We start from the raw sequence: 21,119 nt of genomic DNA, 5'->3' as shown, positions 1-21,119 counted from the left end.
GTGGACGATAAAGATAAAAGGAAAAAATGACGTGGATAATGAGGTGTTGCAGCTGGAAGGGGTGGCAGAAACTAAAGGGAGCAAGGTGGAGGAATTTGTTGACGACAGCGTGGAGATGGTGGCTGACTCAGCTGCATTGAATGCTAAGTCTGCTGCCAATACAACTGAGATCGAAAAGCTAGCTGTTACCAAGGAAAATACTCAAGTGCATGCTTTATCCAATTTGCTGGTTACGAGATATTCTTCTCAGCACACAAAAACTGCATGGGGAACTGGAAGAGGCCAGGTGAATGTCAATATTTCGAACTTCAACTTGGGCCAACAGTTTGGACCAAAAAATAAGGTGGCCCATTTCGAAATACCAAGATCCATATCTCTTAATGGACCTATTCACAACAACCTGGATCATGATTCAGTTCAGAGAATTGTTCCCTATAACAACAACCGACTAAATAATCAAACAAAGGAGGGAGAAACAAGGGTGCAGCAACCAAACACTTCAAACAACAAGAGCAAGGAAGTAGGCGTGGGTAATAAGGAAGCAGGTTCAAGCAAAAGGAAGCTGAAATCCATTGAGCAGATTCTGGGCATTCCAAAAACAGTTGCTGGGAACAAAAAAGGACGAAGAAGAAACAAACAGAAATGTGTGGTGTTTAGATCGGCTATGGCAGCTGTGGCATTATCTGTATCCACGGAGGGTATTGACAACAGGAACAGAATTTTACTGAATGAGGCAGAGGCAGAGGCAGTGCTAACTGTAACAAAGATCATGGAGGAGGACTACTTGGGCAACGAAGAAGAAATCATCAGTAAAATAATGGTGACGGCTGAAGAAGATGAAGAAAGGGCTAGAATATTGGCCAAGGCTGACCTTGGATTAGAGCATTTTCAGGAATCTAGCTACAAAGGGGGTCTCATTGGTTTGCAGGAACAATGAAAATTATGTCTTGGAATGCGAGGGGTCTGGGTAAAAGGAAAAGAAAAGCAAGCTCAAGCAACTCATCAAGCAAAGGAAGGTGGAAGTCTTACTTATTCAAGAAACAAAACAGTAGGAAATTTCTAAAAACTTCATCAATTCCATACGGGGGAAACTGAATGTGAGTTTGCTGAAGTTGATGCTGTTGAATTCAAATTTCGAGTCTACGAAAAAGACGGGAAAAATGATGAACGAGAGTCAATTTTATTGATGTATGATAACTAGGGTTACAATCTCTGATGAATTTCTAAGAGAAAATAATCCTCTGATTCTTCTCTTCAGTTGTTGTTGAAACGAGGGCTTGATGCTTATTCTCGGATCGAACGGCGGAATATTCTCCGATGTTTGCGAAGAAGATGATGATCTAGGTTGAAGGTTCTTCGGAGCTTTGAAGCTTTGATCTGAAAGAACCTTCTTGTTGGATTTAGACTTGAGACTTGAGGAATTCTGAAGGGCTTTGATCTTCAGAGCTCTGGAGTTGGATGCTTGAATGTTGATGGAAAATATGAGAAGAGAGCACCTCTATTTATAGAGATGTAGGATGGAGAGTCATGTCCAACTCTACCTCCTTCATATTTATCTCCCTAATTATTTCTTCAACATAAAAGAAATAACTATGTAACTTGATAATTATCCTTCTTTCTTTTATTTTAAGAAAGACAATTATAAAGAGAAATACAATTATTATTTTACCAAGTGGCTTAATTTGATTGGCCGATTTAATAAAAAATAATAACTGCATCACTTTGACACGTGGCGCCATTTGATTGGTCCATTCGCATCACTTTGACCTTTGACCTAAAGACACTTGGCAGCATTTGATTGGCCATTTATTGCGTCCTATTTATTAGGTCCCGCAACACGTGGCAACTTATGATTGGCCGAAAATTTTAGATGCCTACAGATGCCCCCTCGAGACTTGCTCATTCACGAAAGTGAGTAGGTCTCGAAAATGTTGACTTAATTTGATTTGATGCCAAAAATCAAATTATTCGGCAATAACTTCTTTTGCTTGGAACTTGAAGTGAGCTTGATTCTCCAAAATTTAACTCTCAAGCCGAGCTGAAATTTGAGGCTTAGTGATTGTTTAGCCCAATACCCACGTGAAGTGAATATAGAATCCGAAGCGATTCCTTTTTATGAATAAACTTGAATTTAGCCCATGACATTTGACGTCAACTTGCGGCAAAATTTCAACTCATAGGCCAAGTAAAAATTTCGGGTCCGAATCTCCTGACACAATGAAACTTGGCAGCCCAAACAATTGAAACCCCAATGAGGCTTAGATTAAGGCTAGATGAATTAACAAGCCCGTTTAAAATTTCTTTCCACCGCTTGGAATATATTGCGCTCGGAGTCCACCGCCTAAACACAGTTGTGTTTGTATAGGACTATAATATTTGACTCCCTCTTCAATTAGAACTTTGTCTTCTTGCTCTGTATTTGATTAGGATTAGAACTTCTGACTCCTCTTTTAATTAGAACTTTGTCTCCTTGCTCTATATATTGAGAGGAACAATACCACTAAATCCTCACAATTAATTTGCACCGTGCAGCAAAACCTTCTCGGAACAATCAAGTAGGTTTTCTTCCTTTTTCTTTTCCTTTTTGTCTTTCTGCTTTGCCATTTTTTTTACTGCATCAAGCACACACTATGTACTCAATATTTTCCAAATACAGCCTACAGTAAACAACGTGGCCCTTTTTTTGGATTTTTTTTTTCGTTTTACACCTCAGTGCAAAACTCATGTGGCGCACCACTTGTGTACTGTAGCGCAACCCGTCTTCATGCAAAATTTATCCCGCTCCCTGACTCGATCGAGACTTTGTAGGTTATCTAACTTATTTTGGAACTGTGATTTTTTTTTTCAGGCTGTCACGTCTCCGTTTCGGTGAACTTCGACCGCGCAAAACAAACTCTTCCTTTTTAACGGTACGATCAGGACTTGGGGTTCGGACTTGCGAAAGCCTTTTTTTTGTTTTTGAACGCCTTTGCACAATTTTTCTTGCAAAACAGTAATTTTGCTTCTTCTGACTTCACACTTTATAGGCCAAAACATGTGAACCGAAATTTTTTAGGGTTACTGGATCAGAATTTTTTTTACCGATGCAAAGTAAACCCTTTATTTCTGTAATGAGCATGTCAACATGGTATTCTTTGACTTATTGTGGTGAACAAACCATTTCGATTGAACACTTCTCTTTTACACGGCACGTGATCTTTGTTCGAACAGAATTTCGGCGTACATATAAGCCGGTTTCGTGACTTGAAGCCTATGGCCAGAACCAATTTTGCTCCTTCTGAATTTGTCATTTGTAATTATGGCACACACCTGTTGCTACTTGAATTTTTTTCATGACAGCACATGTTTTCTATCATTGCAAAAGGTCTTGAAAAGAATAGCATAAGAATTTGTATACGGCAACTTCACATATGTATTGCTTTACTCAACACCGAAATTTTTCAGCAAGGGTATGAACTGATTTTACACTACGGGGTAGTGTAATGAATTTTTTTTTTTTTGGCTGAATATTTGATCTTTGTCTTATTTGCAGGTATCAAGAACCCTTACTTTCTTACGGCTCCAAGAATTTCGGTCTCAATTTTTTAGAAAAACAGTGCCTTGACTTTCTCTTCTGTTTACCAGCTCTTTGATTTTCCTTTTCATGCTCTATCGTTGTTTTCTTTTGCAGACTTGACAGTTGGTGTTTCGCAATTTGCCTTCCAAACCTTCCGTTGTTCAAAGATGGCAATTTTCGCAGACACGATCCTTCATGGCCAAGCACTACTTTCCATTGCTGAGGGTCAGAGCGCATCTGACGAAGCATTACTTCTTCCGGTCTTTGATCCTATCATTGGTTCACCTTCTTCATGCCAACCTGCAGTTGCTGACTTTGCCCATCCGACACAATGGTTCATTGACACTACGACAGACTTGCATGATCTCACCAGCTCTACCACCATTCCTTCCTCCAGGGCGCTCTTGTTGCGGTCATCACTCCATTCCAAAGATGATGCCACAGAACACTTTGCCTTGCTAGGTGATCAAATCAATGACGGAAAAGCCGCTTGGAAAGCTCCTCTTGCCAGCTTTGGCCAATTTTCATTCATCAATCAATATTGGGAGTGGGCAGAAGACGTACTTGGGCGATCTTCAGAAATACTTTTTCAGGCAAGGATTTATGGTGCCGTCTATGCTTCTCTTTTCACATATGACCGTGATGCAAACCTCATTCAATCATTCTGCGAGCATTGGTGTCCTTCCACAAACACACTTCATACACCAGCAGGAGAGCTATCAATCTCCCTTTGGGATCTATTTTATATTGGTGGTCTGTCGATCTATGGAAAATTTTACGACGAAGTCATCCCGCCGGCATGCGATCTGACAGGCGTCGACGAAAACAACATGTACCTCCTTCCACCTAGTTGTAGGCACCTCTTTGCAGCGTACCACAGACTTTTTCGTGTTTCAGAAACTCACCATATCACCGCCCGTGACTGGATCCATTTCTGGTGCAGGCTAAAAAGTAGATATTCAAATCTTTCTCCTAATGATCAGAGCAAGGGAGCAAGCAGGCCAACTGGACACACTAGCATGCCACCAGAGCGCACAAAGGATGAAGAAGGAGCATTCAACGAGCTAGGCATCAAAGCACGTTTAAGGGAAGAGGTCTATTTAGCAGCCTTCCTGTCATGCTAGCTGTCCGTATTTGTCCTACCCAATGGAAATGCAAATCAAATTCGTCCTACCGTCTTCAAAGTTGCAAGCATGATGGCGCGCAGATCTACATTTTCTTTGGCGGTGCCCGTTCTGGCGAGCATATACCATGGCTTGAGGCAAATTTCATCATCTCCTACTCCAAGTCAATGCCATGCGATCCTTCCCATGCATTATATCTACGGATGGCTTGGCAACTACTTTGACACATACCTTCCATCCCCACACTCTCAACCGGGCGTTAGAATGGTCCGACTAGCCGGAGAGAAGAATGCAAAACATTTCATAGCAATAGGGGCCCGGAAACTCCTCAGAAGCGTTGATCCTTCGCAATTATCGTCCTTGGCCATGTCTGACAAAGAAGAGCGATTAATGGTAGATGACGGAAAGCAATCCCACTTCTGGACAGCCTACACCATCAGTCTTCGTTCAAGCTACCTGACTCTTCGCTGTGACATGTAGTATACTGTTGAGTCTTACAGCCCTCATCGATTCTCACAACAATTCAACTTTTACCAAGACATACCCAGAAAATTGGTGGAAGAAGCATGTCCCCTCAATCTACCCAATGTTGTAGGACTTTGGCAATCCTGCACAAAGCTTGGCACCAAGGCAAAACTGAGAATTCCTGTCTCTTCGCACAGAGGCCTTACCACAAAGCGATATTAAGAGTGATGGACAAAGCATGCAAACGACTTTATTAAAGGAGACATTGAGCCTGCCGAGAAGCAAGAGAAACCCAAGACTCCAGTCAGAATTCGCCTAACCAAGGGCAAGGGAGCAGTTACACCTATTGAGAATACCCATGAAGTTGAAGGCATTAACGCAATAGCAAGCAAAACCAAAGCAAGCAAAGCTAAACCAAGCAAGGCCAAACCAGTAGTTCTACCTACTATCGGTAACGAGAAAGTTGACGGCACTAATGCAACATTAGGCAAAGCCAAAGCAAGCAAAACTAGACCAAACAGGGCCAAACCGAAAGTTCCACTTGTTGTTAGCCCCCATGAAGTTGATGGCACCAATGCAGCATCAAGCAAAGGCAAAGCAAGCAAGGATAAACCAAGTAAGGCCAAACCAAACCAAGGAAAGGATCTACCCAAAGATGCATCCAAAGAAATGAAGAGATCAACTTTCAAGCCTAAACGTCTCTTGAAGATTTCTGCTCCAAAAATTCCATCCGTGATTGTCAAAAATCCAACCACCGAAAATAGAGACAAGAAAAGAAGCCTTGTGATTTGTGATTGGGACAGCAACTCTAGCCAAGGTGATCGTCACTGGAATCGCCCCAAGAAGCAGAAAAACATAGCCCAAGTCACACCCTTGGAGGATATCCACATTGACACGGACGGTTTTTTCCAAGATGTGCCTGATAGTAGCACACCTTTGGAGGATTTAGAAGCACACGTAAGAAAACACATACTTTCTCGAATGCTTTCACATTTTTTTATTTCAGTAAGCTACTTAATTTTTTTTTCGTATATGTGCAGTTGGGAGTCAACAACTTGAATCTTGGTGATGAACTATACTCTCAAAGTAGTGGAGGTTCTATATATGGTCCAGATTCCTTTGGATTACTTTCTCGTAAGGGAAGATCTGTCGAAGAAGCATCATGTCAAATTTCTCATGAGAAGGCTCCTATTGACATGCCCAAAGTGCTAATAACAAAACCAAGACAATTTCGAGTGAGACCTTCTGATCCCACGTTATCCGATGTTAGTGTCTTTCAAGGGATAGATGTGATTGCTAAAAGTCGGCGCAAGTATGTCTCAGGGTTGTGGTCCCAACTTTCACATAAGATCGAGAAAACCAGCTTGGATCATGTCGACGATATTGAAGATGAGGCTGAGAAAGTCCTCGAAGAGATGAGAAACATGAAAGTAATGGACATTTCTCCATTACAGTGCAACCTTAAAAGCTTCTTTGATTATATTTGGTCATACAAAAACCGCTCCACTTCTATCAAATCATGTGCAAGTCAGCTGACAAATATTTCTCAAACTCTTTCTCATGCTAAAATCAGAGAAAATGAGGTAATTAAAGAATCTAAACTTCATCAACAAGAATTTGAAGCCCTTGAAGTTGACAGGGCTAAGTTGAAAAGAGCATTGGAAGGCATAGACACCAAGCTGAAGGCCAAAGAAGAAGCGGTTGTTGCAAATGAAGGAGAATTATCCAAGGTGCAACTTGAGATCTCTAACCTTGAAGATAAGGTCTCTGCTATCAAGAATGCCGCAGTACAGACTGATGAAGACATTGCAAAATTGGAGGAGATGAGAAGGTTGCTTGAAGCAAATCAAAACGAGTTGGCGAACGTCAAGCTATTTCCTTAGTTTTAGTCTTTTTTTTTTTGCTATTAGGAAAGATTGTTTCCCTTTCTTCATTGTTAATAACATTTGGTCTACTTATTCATTTGAGGAATATAGCAAACACAATTTGTCATTATTGATTAGAGGAAAGACTGTTTCCTTTTTTTTTGGTGCATGATTAATAACACTTGATCTACTTATTCATTTGAGGAATATAGCAAATGCAATTTGTTATTATCAAATTAATATTTCATTTTTCTTTTGGGATGACTGAGCTCGAAATTCAAGCTGCCTACGTACCCAAAATGGGATCAAGCCAAACGTAGTTCAATTTTATGTTTTTTTTTGGTTTGTCGTGCACAGTTTTAGCTCATGCGGGCCAGGAGCAACATGCAGTTTAAGCTCGTGCGTCATGGAGTGACGCTTGTTTTTCAAGGATAGTAGCGCTTCAAGAATTTGCTGTTTATGGGGCCAACTCTCAAGCCATCTTCAACAACCAATTTGTAGGCACTACTTGAGTAAACTTCTTGCACCACATATGGTCCATCCCACTTGGAAATGAATTTGCCACCGATTTTATGGGTGGTATTAATGGGCCTTCTTACAGCAAGAACCAAGTCCCCTTTCTGAAAAGAACGAAGGCGAACCTTTTTGTTGAATGACTTTGACATGCGGGCTTGATAGCATTCAAGACGTTGTTGTGCCTCAAGCCTCTTTTCGTCAAGTGCCTCTAGTTCTTCAAGGCGCAAGCGAGCATTGTCTTCATGAGTGAGGCCTTCTTGAATGGCAATTCTTAAAGATGGAATTTGACGCTCAAGCGGCAAAACAGCTTCCACGCCGTACACTAGTGAATATGGAGTGGCTTGTGTGGGCGTTCGAAACGTGGTTCGATATGCCCAAAGTGCTTCTTCCAGTCTCTCAGGCCAATCTCTTCTTGCTTTGGCAACCACTTTCTTCAATAAGCTCCCAAGAGTCTTGTTGAACGCTTCAGCAAGACCATTTGCAGGTGGATTGTACATAGTAAAAGCATGTTGTTTGAAGCCAAACTTTTGACAAAGTCTAGTTACGGCACTATTGTAGAAGGACTTTCCATTGTCAGTGATAACGTAACGCGGTACACCATATCTAAAAATGAGATGAGTACGGATGAAGTTGACGACATTTTCCTTCTTCACTTCCTTCAATGGAATGGCCTCCGCCCATTTGGAGAAATAGTCAGTTGCAGCCAAAATGTATAAATGGCCACCAGAAGACTTTGGCAAAGGCCCCACGACATCTAGCCCCCATGCATCAAAAGGCCATGAAGCGACAGTTGGATGGAGCAGTTCTGGTGGTTGATGTATAAAGTTGGCGTGGATTTGGCAAGCATGACATCTTTTGGCGTACTCCATGCAATCCTTGACCATGGTCAGCCAGTAGTAGCCCATCCTTTTGATTTGAAAATGAAGTTTGGGGCCAGATTGATGAGCGCCGCATATTCCAGAATGAGCTTCTTCCAGAGCTTGCTTTGCCTCATTTTCTCCAAGGCAACGGAGGAATAACCCTTCAAAAGATCGACGATAAAGCGTGTCCTTGTAGTAGATGAATCGAGGGGCGCGACACTTCACATCCGTTCTTCTAGGTGGATCATCAGGCAATTTTCCATGTTGTAGATAATCAATGAATGGTTGGCGCCAATCCTCAATTTCAATTTCCAAAACTGAGACGACGTTCACTTCCCTTTCACCATTGTCTTCATCGTCAAAGATTGGCGGTATGACCCAACTTCGGCATATTGGAACGTGCGTCTTTTGGTCAGGTAAAGCAAGCATAGAAGCAAGCTTTGCAAGTGCGTCTGCTTGCCTATTCTCTCCTCGTGGCACATGCTCTAGGGTGACATCACCAAGCCATGCAATCAAGCGACGTGCGTAGTTATTGAAAGGCACAAGTTCAAGCTTCCTCACTTCATAGATGTCAAGAAGCTGGTTGATGATCAACATTGAATCTCCATATACCTTGAGTTGTAAGTGCTTTGCTTCAACTGCCATCTCCAGCCCAAGAATGAGAGCTTGGTACTCAGCCTCGTTATTTGAACAATTTTGTGTGAGAGTGAAAGCATATGGCAAGACATCTCCTTCTGGGGAAATAAATACCACACCAGCGCCTGCTCCACTTCGATGAGACGGGCCATCAAAGTACATTGTGCATAGGGGACGAACTTCGACTACCATGACATCCTCATCTGGTAATTCTTCGGACAACTCCCACTCTGCTGGTATAGGATGGTCCGCCAAGAAGTCAGCTAGAGCTTGCCCTTTAACGGCTTTTTGAGGCACGTAGATGATCTCGTATTGTTGAAAAATGAGTGACCACCTTGCCAATCGATCAGAGAGGACTGGCTTTGACATGACGTATTTGATGGGATTAGCCTTGGAGATGAGATGCACCGTGTGAGCTTGAAAATAGTGCTGCATCTTTTGGATTGCAAAGATAAGGGCAAGGCACATCTTCTCAATCACAGAATAATTCAACTCATGTGGCAGCATCATTCTACTCAAGTAATATAAGGCATTTTCTTTCCCTTCATCATTCTCTTGAGCGAGAAGTGCTCCAACTGAACGCTCTTGAGCAGCAATGTACAAGATTAGTGGTCGTCCAGGTATAGGGGCAGTGAGAACAGGGGGCTCGTTAGATAGGATTTGATGCTTTTGAAAGCATTGTTACATGCTTCATCCCACTCAAACAGAGTCCCTTTCTTCATGAGGTGGCTGAATGGTTGACATCGACCAGCCAAATTTGATATAAAACGACGGAGGTAAGCCAATCATCCTTGAAGACTCTTCAGCTCATGACTATTCTGAGGTTTCGGCATTTTCTCGATAGCGTCAATTTTAGCTTGTTCAATTTCTATGCCGCAGTGGCGCACAATGAACCCAAGAAACTTTCCAGACGTAACCCCAAAAGCGCACTTTAAAGGATTCATCCTAAGTTGGTACCTTCGTAACCGTTCAAACACTTGTCTTAGATCATGAAGATGGTCGGCTCGTCTCTTTGTCTTCACAACTAAGTCATCAACGTAACACTCCACATATTTGTGAAGCACATCATCGAAGATCTTTTGCATCGCTCTTTGGTATGTGGCACCTACATTCTTCAAGCCGAAAGGCATAACTTTGTAACAATAGATGCCTTTAGGTGTGCGAAAAGCTGTGAACTCTTCATCTCGTGGAGCCATGCGGATTTGATTGTAGCCAGACGAACCATCCATGAATGACAAAACCTCATGTCCAGTAGTAGCATCGACCATGAGCTCAGGTATAGGAAGTGGAAAATCATCCTTCGGACAAGCATTGTTCAAATCACGAAAGTCGACACAAACTCATATTTGCCCATTTTTCTTCTTTACTGGGACTATGCTTGAAATCCAAGTGGGATACTTAACTTCTCGAATGAAACCAGCTTCAATGAGTTTATTGACCTCTGCTTCAATTTTGGGAACCAAGTCAGGTCGAAAGCGTCTTTGAGATTGCTTAACAGGTCGGACGCCGTGCTTCACTGCAAGATGGTGAACAGCGACTCTTGGGTCTAACCCTGGCATTTTTGTGAAATTCCAAGCGAAGACATCTTTATACTCTCGTAGGAGTTCAATGTAAGCAATTTCTTCTTCAGGAGCGAGCGAGGCACTTATGTAGGTGGGTCGTGGGTCATTTTCAGTCCCTAAGTTGATCTCTTTTAAGTCGTCAATTGTGGACTTCACGCCTTCTTCCAACTCTTGTGGAGCATCTTCAGCATCCTCCTCTGCTTGGACTTCATTACAAGAAGCTGTGATATGAAATGAGGAAGTGAAGTATCCTTCATTAAGGTCATCTTTCAAGCCCCTAGAAGGCACCTTGGTTAACACCACAGTTTGTCGCTTCACTTTCAGCGATTCATCGTCAATTGCCACGACAAGAGTAGTATGGCGCTCCATGCGAGAGGGTATTTTGCTCTTCAACTTCTTATCGTCTTCTGATAAGAAAACAGTCCTCAATTGTGAAGCCTTCTTAATGGTAGTATTTGAGACACCCAATCGGCGATGCACAAACTTTCGAGGAGCGTTTGATGAAGACGCCTCCTTCGGTAGACTCAATCTACTATGGATAGACTCGCACAAGCTAGAGGGCATAGGGCTTTCACTTGGCGGCCCTAATCGGCTTTGAATGGATTTTCTTGTGTGAGACGATGAGACCGCTTCGTTATGGGGCGCCAATCTATCAAAGATTGACACTTGAGATTTCGGAGCACTCAAGCGGTCGAAGACAGATGTCTTAGATGAAACTGATGAAGTTCCTTCTTCTGCCGTGATGTAATTGTTGGTGGATTTCTTTATGAATATGCGAGCAGGAGCAGGTGCGGTATATCCAAGGCCTGCTTGAGACTCTTTGACAGCATATCCCTTTTGCTTGAGCATCTTCTGAGTTGGGTTCAAGCCATGTATCTTTGCACCGGTCGCCTCAGGCAGAAGTTTCCCTAGAGAAGTTGAATCTTTAGGATTATGTCCAGCCTTTGCGAGAAGCTTGTAGGCATTGGGATCAAAGCCGTTTGTCCGTTGTGAAGGCAAGTAGTCATTTTCCACTACGGGGCTATGTGTTGCTCGAACAAATTCTTTTAGGGGTGGAGCGACCTTGGCTTCGTTAAGGTTAGTGACTGGGAGCATCAATCCATCTAAGGCTGGGAGAGTCAATCCATCTAAGGCTGACTCTTCACCTTTCTTCACTTTTGGCACATAACGAAGTACGGGTGTCTCTTTCTTCTTTAATGCTTCCTTTACATGATGACTGACACCTTGATCAATTTTCTCCTTATCCTTAGTTAGAATATGGGTCTTACTAAGTTGCAAGTCATTGGCTTTGGACTGCTTGTAGCTTGATGAAGAGGCAGTAGGCTCGAACTCTTTCAACACCACATTTGCTAAGTAGAATTTAGCATCAGCAAAATGGGACTCGGCTTCGCTAAAGGGTTTATCATCAGCTACCACTTTCTTTATCACACCATCTTTGCAGTACTTGAAGCATTGATGGAGGGTTGATGGGACGACGCTATTCTAGTGGAGCCACGGCCGCCTAAAAGCACGTTGTAAGAAGTTTTGGCATCAATGACATGAAGTGATGCACTTGAGGTCATATCATCGATGAGCAACTCCAGACGAATCACGCCAATAGCTCTTTGCCCCCCTTGATTGAATCCTTGGATCATGAGACGACTAGGTGCTAGTTCATCTATAGAGATGCCAAGTTCCTTCATGGTACGAAGCGGCAAGATGTTAACTGCAGATCCACCATCCAAGAGCACTCTATTAACCCTCTTTTTGCATATGTATCCAGTGACAAAGAGTGGGCGATTATGTGCTATGTCACCAAGCAGCAAATCCTCGTCAGAGAGTGTAATGCTTCCAATGCAAGCAAGACAATCACTGACACAACTTGTAGAGTCAGCCTTGATTGGAGTATGTTTTGGTGACTCAAGCTCTGGATTCTCAGTTTCTTCGACACTCACAGTGTTGCATGAAGCCTCAAAAAGACCGGAGTTGCGAATTTTCTCAGGAAGGAAATCCCATAGGGTAAAAGGAGCACGCAATTTTCAGACGAGCGTGTCTTCTTGCTGATTTGAGGATATTCTCTTCGACTTCTTCCTTCTTTGTTGCCTTCTCGCACGCATCCTTTTGGGACTAGACTTTGGTATTACAACTTGGGGATGCTTCACACTTGATGTGTGCTTCTTCTTTTTACAAGTAATAAGGGTCCATCCTTCATCATTTGCATCCTCAACTTTTGTGTTGGTAGAGATGCTGCCCCCAGACTGTTGAATAGAAGGGCATCGCACTACTTCAGTGGGATCAAATGACCCAAATTGAATCTTCACCCTTGGTGACGCTTTAGGCTGAAGAGTGTCATTTTGTAGAGTAACTACAGTCTGATTCGTAGCTACAGTTTCATTTTCTTCCTCCAAGGCAATCTTCCCTTGGCTAGCGAGCTCTACTATCTTCTCTTTAAAGACGAAGCACCGTTGAGTGGGATGGCTAACCAAGCGGTGGTACTTGCAGTAATTTGGATCATTCACCTTGTTAGCCTCATCAGGTCGTTTCATCTCCGGGAGCTCAATGAGTTTTAGATCCAGCAATTGATCAAACATTGAAGGGACCTCTGAATCTGGAAACGGATACACCTTTTCTTGCATCTCTTTTAACGTGAGCCTCCTTTTCTCCTTCACCTGTGGAGGAGAAAACTTCTCTACTTGCTTTGTCTTAGGTCTAGTAGAGATTTTGAAGGGTGCAACATTCACTGTCATGGAATCCTTCTTTTCTCCTTTGACTATGAGTTTGCCCCCTTTATGAATGTCTGGCTTATTTCCTACAGTGCGAGAACCTTGCATTTTGCGAGAGTCTTGTACTTGTAGGCCTTGCCTTCCATTTGCTGCAATGGTGAGTTCCATGTCATGAGCTCGAGACGCTAACTCTTCAAAGGTTTCAGGCAGGATTCCTTGAAGAATGTATTGTAAATCCCATTGCATGCCTTTGATGCACATCTCGATTCCAGAAGTCTCAGACAGTCTGTCCTTGCAGTTTAGACTCACGTGCCGCCATCTATTGATGTAATCAATGACAGGTTCATCCTTCCATTGGCGAGCATTCGTAAGCTCGAACATACTGACAATACGGCCAGTGCTGTAAAAGCGGTTAAGAAATTCTTGTTCCAGCTGCTCCCAACTTTCAATAGTGCCAGGCTCAAGGTCGCAATACCAATCAAAAGCATTGCCTTTGAGCGTTCGAACAAACTGCTTGACGAGAAGATCACCATCAGTTCCAGCATTGCTACACGTTTCAACAAAATGGGCAATGTGCTGTTTTGGATTGCCCTTGCCATCAAATTGCTGAAACTTGGGTGGTTGATAACCAGTAGGCATCTTCAAAAGGTCAATCCTTCTAGTATAAGGCTTAGCATAAGTAGAAGAAGATTTTGGCGCCTCCTCGTACTTCTGCTTGATGGTACCTAAAATGAAATCTTTTAGTTGGTCCATGGGAATCGAACCTTCACTAGAAAGCGCGAACGCTTCAGGTACCTCCTTTTGTTTACGCGAGGACTCAACTCGACTTGAATCCCCTTTACTTTCTACTTTGCTCTTGAGGTAGGCGATTTCAACATCACGTTCTTCTAGGGTTTTGGACATTCCCTCAACCACTTTGGCCAGGCTAGTGACTTGTTCTTCTAGGCTAACCGCATTTGTCGTCATAACATCCATGACTGAAGAACTGGTAGTCTTGGTGGGGGCATTAAATTTTGACTGAGGAGTGCTTTTAGAAGAGTCAGAGTCAGAACTCCAACCGCTTAAATAGCCATCTTCCAGATTCTTCTGAATTTCTGAACCAGACTTCTGAGGCATAGAAGGATTTTCAATGTCAGTTTCCACATCCTTCATTGCTTCTATGGTAGAAACGACATCCCTTCCTTCTGGTGAGCTTGGCGGTGCTTTCGGTAGATCAGCCTCAGACTCGGGATTTAATCTTGGTGAGCTTGGCGGCGCTTTTGGTAAATCAGCCTCAGACTCGGGATTTAATTTTGGTGAGCTTGGTGGTGCCTTTGGTATATCAGCCTCAAATGTGGGATTTGATTTAAACAAAAGTGAGGCCTGGGCAGTATCCGTAGCGACAACCTTCACCTTGCTTCGAGTTGTTGGACCAGCACTTTTGATGTGAGATCCAGAGCCAGATTTGGTAGCGGCAACCTTCACCTTGCTTCGAAGTGTTGCACCTACACCTTTAGCATGAGATCCAGAGCCAGTTTTTGCAGCGGTTGAAGACTTGGAGCGTGCAATCGGAGCTTGAGGAGCTTTTGAATGGGCAGTCTTAGGAGCCATTGAGAGTTTGTTGATTTGTTGAAGAGAAGAGATGAGAGGCAGAGATCGTCCCACCAGGCGTGCCAAAATCTGTTGAATACAAATTTCGAGTCTACGAAAAAGACGGGAAAAATGATGAACGAGAATCAATTTTATTGATGTATGATAACTAGGGTTACAATCTCTGATGAATTTCTAAGAGAAAATAATCCTTTGATTCTTCTCTTCAGTTGTTGTTGAAACGAGGGCTTGATGCTTATTCTCGGATCGAACGGCGGAATCTTCTCCGATGTTTGCGAAGAAGATGATGATCTAGGTTGAATGTTCTTCGGAGCTTTGAAGCTTTGATCTGAAAGGACCTTCTTGTTGGATTTGGACTTGAGACTTGAGGAATTCTGAAGGGCCTTGAGGCTTTGATCTTCAGAGCTCTGGAGTTGGATGCTTGAATGTTGATGGAAAATATGAGAAGAGAGCACCTCTATTTATAGAGATGTAGGATGGAGAGTCATGTCCAACTCTACCTCCTCCATATTTATCTCCCTAATTATTTCTTCAACATAAAAGAAATAACTATGTAACTTGATAATTATCCTTCTTTCTTTTATTTTAAGAAAGACAATTATAAAGATAAATACAATTATTATTTTACCAAGTGGCTTAATTTGATTGGCCGAGTTAATAAAAAATAATAACTGCATCACTTTGACACGTGGCGCCATTTGATTGGTCAATTCGCATCACTTTGACCTTTGACCTAAAGACACTTGGCAGCATTTGATTGGCCATTTATCGCGTCCTATTTATTAGGTCCCGCAACACGTGGCAACTTATGATTGGCAGAAAATTTTAGATGCCTACAGATGCAAATGGATCAGTTGGTGGATTACTGTGCATATGCAAACATCCCCCGCTGATGGCAAGATTACTCTATGGATGATCTTATATTCACACTTAGCAATGTGGCCTCTCTTTAGTTCGTTTTGGGGTTCTGTTCTGGATTTGGGGGGTGGGTCTGCACGTCTGGGGTTTTTGGGTTTTGGTGTGGGCCTTGTCTTGGGGCATTTTGGCTGGTTTTGAGGTGAGGGGTGAGGTATCTATCTTGGGGTCTTGTGGTGTTTTTCTGGTGTGGGGGGTCTTACTTGTCCTTTATCATTGTACTGATTGATAGTGGTTAGTTCTGGTGAGGCTGCTTGTAGTGGGAAGGTCGGGCCGTTCTTCGGGTAGTAACAAGGGCTCGTTTCGTTTTCCGGGTTTCGGTGACGGTGGTGGTAGCGGTCCGTCTCACTCCAAGTGGCTGCGGTGGGTGGTGGTGTAGGGTTGCTATTTTAGGCTGGTCTATATTGTCTATAGGTTGGTTTCTGGCTTGACCTATATTGTCTATGGATGATGCCTTTTAGTTTTTGGATTAGGATTTCGATATCTTGGGTTTCTTGTTGTATTTGGGCTATGGGTTCTTGTGGACTTTAATATTATATTTACACCAGTTTAGACCCTTTTGGTGATTTGGGCTTTGTCCATTGGGGGTTCTCTTTGTTGGCTTCTTGCCAACAAGCGCTTGTTTTGTAATCATTTTTCTTATCAATAAATTTTTTGCTTTGTCGTTCAAAAAAGTTTAAAATTGTAAACTGATACATTGATATAGTTTACAAATGCCTCAAATTTCGTGACACGTTGTGGGTTATATTGACAAAGACAAGACTACTTTTAAAATTGTGAATAATTAATAAAGTATAATGCATATAACTCAGTTTAGTCACTTACAAATTGTGGGTTGTAATAAAATTGTGAGGTTTTAATAAAAAGTTATTTTTTGAAGGCATTTGAAATAAAAAGTTGAGAATGAAACAATACACAAGATGTACTAAAATGATTAAACAAAAAAATTTTAAGAAGACAATATATAGGAAAACATACAAAATATGGGAAAAATAAAGTATTCAGTGGGCGCCCGTTAAATGGGCAAAGGAGCATTAAATCAAGAGAGCATAAAACACACATCGGATCAAGCTAATTTAGATCTAAAAACTCATAAAAATATTTTAAGAATAATGAGCGGCTTGAATCATTTTTGTGGAGACTAATTTAAAAATTAATAAATCAATAATCTAAATTAAGTATTTCACCTCTATAAATTTTAAAAAAGTCTTTATCAATATTGGATTGAGATAATTTTTTGTAGGACTAATAAAAAAAACATATTAAGAATAAGGAACGGTTAGAATCTTTTTGAAGGGATCCGAAATGGGCCTCACAAAAGAATAATAAATCATTAATCTAAAATTGAATGAACAAATACTCAATTTTAAATTACTGATTGATTACTTTTTGTGGTTTCCATTTCGAATCTCAAAAAGAAGATTCAAGTCACTCGATAGCTTTAAAATATGGTTTCATTGGTTCTAATATTCTCAATTCGATATTGATAAATGGTTTTCAAAATTCATAGGGTGTCTATGAACACCCTACGAATTCTGAAAAAAACCCTTACCGATATTGAATTGAGCTAATTTTTTACAAGACACATAAAAACATTTTAAATTAAAAATTAAATAACTGTGTTACAGGATTTTTTCTAATTTCTTACTAGTAATTTGCATCAAAGTAAATATCTTGATTAGTTCTTTAATTTAAAGTGAAAAAATTCAAATGATTATGAACTGAAATACTTTAATTTTTTTCCTATCGTAACACATCCATACAATTTAGTAATAAATTATATTTTTTGGTAAAGTATGTTTACCCATTTTCTTTTGTTCGTGTTGACAAGAAGTTCAATATATATGATTTTTTATTCACGATACGGGCAAGATGTTTTTTTCCTTTCAAAAAACCCCGCAAGTCGTTTTTGGAGTCAAGCCACTCATCACCAGGGCATTCATCGTATCAAACAAAAGGCCTAGGATCTATATCAGACGTACACAAGAGCCGTGATATCCACACAGATTTTTGTTCACAGTTTATGCACAGATTTTGATGTGGGGTTCATTGTAGATCCCACGCATATAATCCAAGTCGTTCATTAAATGTAAAATATTTTTTCAAGGGTCCATGCGAAGAATCAGCTCAATCCAATACTTATAGAGGCTCGATCCAATCATCTAACTTTTCATTCGGATTTCAGGATCATAAAAAGTTTGATGATTGGATCGAGTATCTATATGTATTGGATTGAACTGATTTTTTGCAAAGGCCCTTGAAAAATATTTTAAATTTCATGAACAGTTTGGATCATTGGTGTGGAATCCGTAATGAATCCTACATAATGATCTGTGCATGATATATGTATTAAAAATCTTTGTAAACAAACTTTCTGCGTACACAAAGGGTCCAAAGCGGGCCCCTAACTGTCTGCCACTAGAGTTTTGGAGTAACTTTCTACTCTTTCTAGAGAAATGATTTTGCCACTTTTTATTTTGTTAATGTCACTTCCTTGCAAGTGTATTTTTGGTGTAAAAATAAATTTACAAGGGAGTGACGTTAACAATAAAGAGAGTGGCAAAATCAGCAACCTCTTTTTATCCCAATTTCATAATTCCTAGTTCTACTCTAATTAAATAAAAAATTAGTTACATCTTTAAATTGATAATAAATTTTATATTCATCATGAATTTTATTTTGATAGATGTCAATTAGTTCTATGATATAATATTTTTAAAATCACGTAAAACATTACGGATTATAAAATATAATCAATTGAAAAATGTCACAAACTCCCAAAATAGACTATTAAATTGAGACAGAGGGATTCATTGAATTGTTGATCCCATGCATCCCTCTGTACTAGTGTGTGTACATATTCTCTGCACAAATCTATATCATTTTCATATAAGAATTTTTGTACAATCACCACAGCCACAAATATATATATATATATATATATATATATATATATATATATATATATATGAGTTAGGTTCCGGTGAGGGATCCCTCATTTCATTAAAATGCGGGACTCCCCTTCCCGATTGAATTTCGATGATCCGAGCCGCTCAAAGTGATCAAAACGTGATTTTAAGGGTCCCTGTGAGAAATCAGCAAAACAAATGACCGGGAAGGGCTTCATCCGAGCAATTTTCATTGAACAGTTAAAAAAAAACTGCTCGGATGACGCCCTTCCCGATCATTTTTTTTGCTGATTTCTCGCAAGGACCCTTAAAATTACATTCTGCACACATTGAACGGTTCGGATTTTCAAAATTTGATCGGAAAATGAAAGTCCCTCATTTTAACAAAATGAGAGATCCCTCACTTGAAAATTCCTCATATATATATATATATATATATGCGCTCATATTCGCATGGAGACCCACACACACTACACATTCAGTGAGTGTGGGATCCATAAATAAATGTAAATAATGCGTGTATATTTGTTCGTGTGATGAGTTTGTGACCGTAGACTTTTTATTTATATTGCCAATGGCAGTATGTTAAATATGAAGAAAGTGCTACATAGCTCTCTGGCTCTTACTAATATATAGAGAGAGAACGTCATTCTCAAAATTGATGTTCATATCATAAAGCAGGCCTATCAATATACGAGATTAACTTGGATCCGAGATATGCAAAATATGCAAAACCCGAATCCCATAACGCCAATCCAAACTCATTACATTATTTCCATTACATTTTTGAAAAATATAGAATCATGTAAATAAAATGTAGGACCAAAAATCTAAATCAAATAATCCGACTGACCATCAGATTGGATATATCAAATTCCAATGTAGTAATAATCCAATCCTAACTTTGTTTTGTTTAAAGATGATTAATGGGGTCTACACATAGTAGTATGTGTGGAGCCTACATGTATGTGAGATGTTGTATTTGGATTGTTTTGTGAATATCATGTTTGTTTAAAGAAACCAAAACCTATGCTAAACGAAAAGTCTACGGTTCCCGACCAATTAAAGGGATCCCGATCGGATCTCGACGCCCCGCCGGGCCCACTCCGGCCACTGGACGGCCGATCCAAGCCGTTCAAAAATTCTATACACACACACACACACATATATATATATATATATATATATATATATATATATTATAGATACAAAAACGTGGAGTGTTTGGATCGAGCACCTACACACATCGGATGTCGTTGATTCTCGCGTAGGCCCACTCATTTTTTTTTTTTTTTGTAGAATTTTTGGACTGCTCGGATCGACCGTCCGGTGGCCGGAATGAACCCGGCGGGGCGTCGGGATTCGATCGGGATCTGTTTGGGGTCGGAAACTGTAGCACCGCTCTATGCTAAAATACCGGCAAATTGAATTTGTACAACTTACTTGAAGCTACCTATCAAGTACCTGAGCATCTTTAACACAGTAGGAAGTTGAGAATAGCCTTAAATTGAACAATAGGTAAATAAAAACATTTTTTTACAAATACTCTATTAACCAATTATAAATGAACAATAATAAATGACATCAGAACAGGAGAAAAGAAATTCCCAACTAAGTTGGCACCCTACCCCGATGATCATATGTGATATATATGTCAATCAATTCCCTATCAAACTCTCATACTCTTATGACCAAACAAATCATTCTTGTAATTCCTAAACCTTTCGTCCACACGAGGTCCTCCAAAAAATGAGAACAAATGACCTCTTAAAAGTTGATTACTATATATGTCTCTTTTGTTCTTTTCGTTTTGGCGAGTACATGCATGACTTAATTGGTATAGGGGATCCTAGTGTTTAGTACTCTATTGGATTATACCTTGTTCATCGTTGTGGTTGGCTTGACCCTCTTTAATTTCAATGAATGTGTGGAAATTAGAATCTTTCAATTTTCTCAACATTGTTGTCCAAGTCCTAGGTCTATGGGGATCGGATCATTGTCGAAAATACGTGGTCTTTAGGCTCTGCAAACGCGAAGTTAAAGCTAATAAAAAATTATGTGTGATTGGCTTACCATTTTGAACGGGACAACACCAATGCTACTCCCGACGATCATATGCCCATTAGTTCCTATCCAACTCTCATATATGCTCTTATGACCAAACAAATCGTTGTTGTCTTTCCTACACCTTTCGTACGTCCACACGAGGACCTCCAATCCTGCCATTCAAAAGCCCCAACAACCTAAACAAAAACAAACTCAATAATTCGATGCGCAAAAAAGATTATAATTAGACGGCCCTACCTCCCAAATATGGACACCAGTACAAATCTCACGTTGCGATACAGACAATAACATGAGTGAGTATTCGATAAAAATAATAGCGTGTAACTGTTACAAAATTTTATATTGGTTTCAA

The 21,119-nt window shown here is 40.6% G+C and overlaps 2 protein-coding genes across 2 annotated transcripts; one reads left to right on the top strand and one right to left on the bottom strand.

Moving 5' to 3' along the window:
- The first annotated feature begins 5,756 nt into the window (after window positions 1–5,756).
- LOC131303651 (uncharacterized) lies at window positions 5,757–7,219 on the top strand. Its single transcript, XM_058330612.1, has 2 exons — window positions 5,757–6,102; window positions 6,186–7,219. The coding sequence occupies exons 1-2, from the start codon at window positions 5,815–5,817 to the stop codon at window positions 7,026–7,028; spliced, it is 1,131 nt and encodes a 376-aa protein (XP_058186595.1). The 5' UTR covers window positions 5,757–5,814; the 3' UTR covers window positions 7,029–7,219.
- Window positions 7,220–7,435: 216 nt separating this feature from the next.
- Window positions 7,436–9,811, bottom strand: LOC131302839 (uncharacterized). The gene is made up of 2 exons (XM_058329633.1): window positions 9,728–9,811; window positions 7,436–9,688 (listed from the first exon to the last, which is right to left on the bottom strand). The coding sequence occupies exons 1-2, from the start codon at window positions 9,809–9,811 to the stop codon at window positions 7,436–7,438; spliced, it is 2,337 nt and encodes a 778-aa protein (XP_058185616.1).
- Between the last annotated feature and the right edge of the window lie 11,308 nt (window positions 9,812–21,119).

This window comes from Rhododendron vialii, chromosome 10a (assembly GCF_030253575.1).
Source record: "Rhododendron vialii isolate Sample 1 chromosome 10a, ASM3025357v1".
NCBI classification, from domain to species: Eukaryota; Viridiplantae; Streptophyta; class Magnoliopsida; order Ericales; family Ericaceae; genus Rhododendron; species Rhododendron vialii.
The sequence above is the reverse complement of the archived record's forward strand: the minus strand, read 5'-3'. Positions and strand labels throughout refer to the sequence as shown.